The sequence below is a fragment of the Salvia hispanica genome, chromosome 6, assembly GCF_023119035.1.
Source record: "Salvia hispanica cultivar TCC Black 2014 chromosome 6, UniMelb_Shisp_WGS_1.0, whole genome shotgun sequence".
NCBI lineage: Eukaryota > Viridiplantae > Streptophyta > Magnoliopsida > Lamiales > Lamiaceae > Salvia > Salvia hispanica.
In genome coordinates, this window is record NC_062970.1 from 2,944,468 (window position 1) to 2,949,018 (window position 4,551).

Here is a 4,551-nt window from a genome sequence, read left to right on the forward strand (position 1 = left end):
TTCAAGCCTCAAGTCTCATCCATGTCATCATTATCCTCATTTCCTTGCGCCAGTCCACAACTTCTATAATCTTGCAGGTCTCATCCAGCCCCCCCAACTATTATATTACATTATTCACAACTAGTTATTTTACTCTTAAAATAGAAAACGTTGAGCAATTATAACACGAAAAATTCATCTTCATTCGAAAATTAAAAATTACAAACATAGAAATTCAAAATTTTAAAAAAATCATTAAAAATCCTGCCCATTAAAATTGAACAAATACTTAAATACATAAAATTAAAATAAAGCCCAGCCCATTAAATGTATTAAACCTAAAATTTTTCCTTTTCTCTTATTCCCCTGCTCCCTTCCCATGTAGTCATCTTCTTCTCCTCCTGTCTTTTTCATTTTCTTTTTCTACTTCCATTTTCGTCAACTACTCCTCTCCTCAACTCGAAAATAAAAATATGAAGGTTCAAATACAAAAACATGAAAAAATTCAATTTTTTTAAAAAATAAAAATAAAAATTTGAATTGCAGCCCCCGGGGCCCAGTACGCAACCGGGCACGGCCTGGGACTCTCCTCCGTCACCAGACACGGCCTTAGCTGCGTCTCCCTCCCCTCCAACGCGCCAGGCCACGGGTTGGGACGCAAGTGTGGTACGGCCCACGGTCCATGTTCATCAACATATTTTGTCACTTTTATCAACAAAACTCATCAATAATTACATGATCCTTGACCATTTTGATTCCTCATTAAATTTTTAAATCCGTGTAATTTTATTTATGACCTTACACTCTGTTATGGAAATACCCAACACAACATCTACTTTACCAACCCAAAACATGGAAAAAGTTTGTTAGGTTTATTTGTTGTCTTCTATTTTATGTTTGTTTTCATCCTAATGAAATCAATTCCTACCACATAGAAGCAAAAAATTAAAATTAAAATCATCATAATGACTTGTAACTTATTTGGCTATTAATTTACACAAATAAAGGCCACAAAATATAGTATAATAAATGGGTGAAACATGCAAAGAATAATTGAGGTGAGGTGTGATTGATTAAAGTGAAAAACCACCTCTTCTGCCAAATGTAATGTTGGGTTGCAATTGGGAACATAAAGTGACATCAAAACACACACACATGCCAACCAATCCTTTTGAAGGACCACTCTCCACTTTTATGAAACAATACAACTCCTTAATAATTCAACCATTTCAAACCCACTACACATTCAATACATAATTTCTACTGTAAAACAAACTCCCTCTGTTTTCCTCAACAAAAAAAAAAAAAAAAAAAAAAAAACAGTTTACCTCTGTCTTCTGTACTTCAATTGCTGTTTTTCACTCAATCAGAAAAAAAGTGGACCAAACTCACATAAATGTATTTAGCTACAAGAAGATAATGGCTATTCATTGATGGTCCAAGCAAACAGTAAAAAGAATAATGCACTGAAGAAGATGCACAATTTCTATGAATTAAAGATGCATAATCATGATGGGATAAAAACTTCTGCTACACATGACATATAAATGCAAGAAATCCATCAAGTTCCACATTATTACTAGGACTTTCCCTCGTTTCTTTTCACGTGGAGGTGAAAATGCAGGCGGAACGTGACAGTACTCGAAAAAAGAGAAGTTATAAGCCACCTTTCACCATGATGAATCATAGAAAAGGAGAAACCAGCAATAGATCTACCTTAGTAGTTAGTGACCAACTATATCAATTTCTTTCTTCAGCCTTCCAAGAATTCAACCCGGTCAAGTCTACCTTAATTTGGGCACTAGGAGGTTACTCGGGCGTAAATTCAGTCCATATAGTTAAAGAAAGCAGCTATGGAAACAGAAGATCATCCTAACAATGCAAAACTTTACAGTGTAATATGTCAACTGAATGAGAAGTAAAACGATGAACTGCTGCCGGATACAAGTGGAAGTGTGGATAGGTATGGCGAATATTTATTCTTCTATCATGAATTGACTAGCAACTTCATAGCTTTTTCTCAGCTACCACTATAAATAAGAATAACTTTTGCTACAGAATAATTGAATGCTTACAATCTAATGTTGCCGATGCTGTCTTGATATAAAGGCATAATAAATAGAATATGAACCCTAGACATAAGATTTCTGAATAATAGGACCATTCGATTATCTTAAAACATGTAACATATCATTACCGTAGGACCTCCAGTGCAGGTCACTTAATTTTCACGAACTGCTTCTGATACTTTCCTATCAAGAACTCGGACAGAGAAGTGTGGCATAAAAGACTCCAACTGCATAAAGATGCAATCTGCAATTTTCTTTTTCATTTTCTCTCGAAAAGGCATAATCGCACAATACAACAAAGAAGGCAAATTTCTACATACCAGGTCTTTTCATTTGACCAACAAAACGGTTAGTTGAATCCTTTGACCAGAAAAATTGGTCATTTCCTAAATCTCCAATAACTGATAGCTTACGCTTTCTAGAAACTAATTCCGCATTCTGATTCTCACTCTCCTCATTCTGGTTACTTCTTTGCATCCACGTCTGGCTATGGGCAGGCTCCATAGGGAAGAAAGGGAACTCCTCCACGGGCAGGCCTTCATATGGAGATAACCTACGACCAAGGCTATCAGTAACGAAACCAGAGCTGTCTTCCCTGCCTGAATTCGAATCAGAAAAGAGTCCCAACCTCAGGGACAAGTCAAAGCCGGCCTGAGGTCCCTTCCCTTTGGTATCCTTGGAAGCTACTTCACACGCCCTTTTCCCAAAAAACTTATCTTCGCCATAAGGGAATAGATTCTGTAAGCACCCAACCTCGGAAGCAGGTTCAGCAGGTGATGAAAACACCGGCACACCAATAATGACAGAGTCCGACTTTTGAGCTACCTGAAAACCCAACTGACAAACCTCGGGTTTGAAATCCATCCCATAGTACAAGGGGTACACTGAGCTTCTACTCAGCCAAGCATTACTACGCTCCATTTCCATAGCATTTCTATTGCCAATACAATGAAGCTTCTTCTCAAATGAAGAAGCCATGTGCTGCTGCTGGTTAGTACTGTTTGGTGTGATTCGGTTGTTAGACTCCCAAACTAAACGAGACGAATCCACATGTTGGGGCATCTTGGCAGCGTGCATCAAATCAGGATTCTGTTCATTCACATTGTCGTTTAGGAATCTCGGAGACATGCTTTTGTTACATTCTGGATACGAAGATCTGAGGTAAGTTCTCGGATTGTTGTGTCGTTCACTCCTTGACGCCCTTACCGGTACACACCCTAGATTAAGTGCAGCTGCAAAACACCATTCCATTCCACATAGCAACGATTAAACTATAGCGATAAACAAGCATTCAAACTAGTAAAACATACTATAAACATAATCAATTAACACCAATTATAGCAAAAAATTCAGCTCAATGTTCAAAACTCAATAAGGAGATACAGATGCAGAGAACAAAATCCCCACCTTCAACACAGGGTGGCAGAAGCTCCCCAGTCTCGGTGCTCTCATCTTTCCGAATAATCGTATCAACAACATCATTCACTCGGTCCCATAGTGTCTCAACATTCGAGTATTCAGCCTACCCAACACATAAACATAATCAATAAACACCAATTATAGAAAATTTCAGCTCAACCAACACCAAATCAAAAATGGGGCCAAAGCAAAAAAAAAGGGAAAACCTCAGAGTTGGCTTTGGAGTACATGATTTCCTCCGCTTTCAAGACCACAAGAGGCAGCTTCTCTTGCCATTCTCTGTTCTTTTTAGTTGCAGCAGAGTGATTATCATGTACAAGCCTGTTCAAGAACACATTTTTTCCAAAAACTTCAACAAATTCACATAAAGAACACATTTTTATTTTCAAAAATAATTCAAAATCAAGGCAATTCCAACACCCACTACCTGAAAATCTGTTGGATAACCAAACCTCTCATGGGCTGATGCCTTTCACTATGCCAAGCTCTTCGCACACACTCGTACGGTCTGGGTCCAGGCCTAGGCATCTTCTTCTTCAGTTAGACAATTTATCAAACAGTTGGCGCAATCAACAAAAACCGGAAGAGAAAAGCAGAATTTGGGGAAGAATCGAGAGGAACAATCGCGGCGCAGAGTCCAAGAAGACGCGGAGGAGTAGTATGGGGTGAGAGTAGAGGGAGAGATGGCTTTTAGCATTTGGTTTTTGGGTGCAAGCAATAAATGCTTTTTTAGCGATGGGGGGAGAGTGGAGTGGGGTTGTCTGATGGTGTGATGTTGCCCCCCACAACCTCCCAATTTTTGTACTAGCTCTACCCTTTACTTTGTTTGATGTTTCACATTTCTTGATACACAAAAATCTAGATATGAGAGTGGTGGACCATCCCGAGCATCAACAATGGACCGGCCCTTACATGTTCAGTTGCTCGCTATTTAGCTCACTCACGCGTCACTTTTTCTTTATCTCGTACACTTATTACCTCTTTTACCATTCTACATTTGAGATCGATCCCTTTTTGGGTGAAGCGGAATTTTATGCAATTTTATTTTGCGTAAAATGGAAAGAAAAAGTAAGAGACATGATCA

General features: G+C 38.6%; 1 protein-coding gene across 3 annotated transcripts; it reads right to left on the reverse strand.

Annotated features, from left to right (window-relative positions):
* Positions 1–1,191: 1,191 nt before the first annotated feature.
* On the reverse strand, positions 1,192–4,324 carry LOC125191809. Of its 3 annotated transcripts, XM_048089228.1 has the most exons (6): positions 3,895–4,324; positions 3,674–3,788; positions 3,456–3,570; positions 2,677–3,280; positions 2,369–2,601; positions 1,192–2,292 (listed from the first exon to the last, which is right to left on the reverse strand). In XM_048089228.1, the coding sequence occupies exons 1-6, from the start codon at positions 3,993–3,995 to the stop codon at positions 2,201–2,203; spliced, it is 1,260 nt and encodes a 419-aa protein (XP_047945185.1). In that variant the 5' UTR covers positions 3,996–4,324; the 3' UTR covers positions 1,192–2,200. The 3 variants fall into 3 exon arrangements, with proteins under 3 accessions (XP_047945185.1, XP_047945183.1, XP_047945184.1); XM_048089226.1 differs by having other exon boundaries at positions 2,369–3,280; positions 3,895–4,321; XM_048089227.1 differs by having other exon boundaries at positions 1,192–2,275; positions 2,369–3,280; positions 3,895–4,320.
* Between the last annotated feature and the right edge of the window lie 227 nt (positions 4,325–4,551).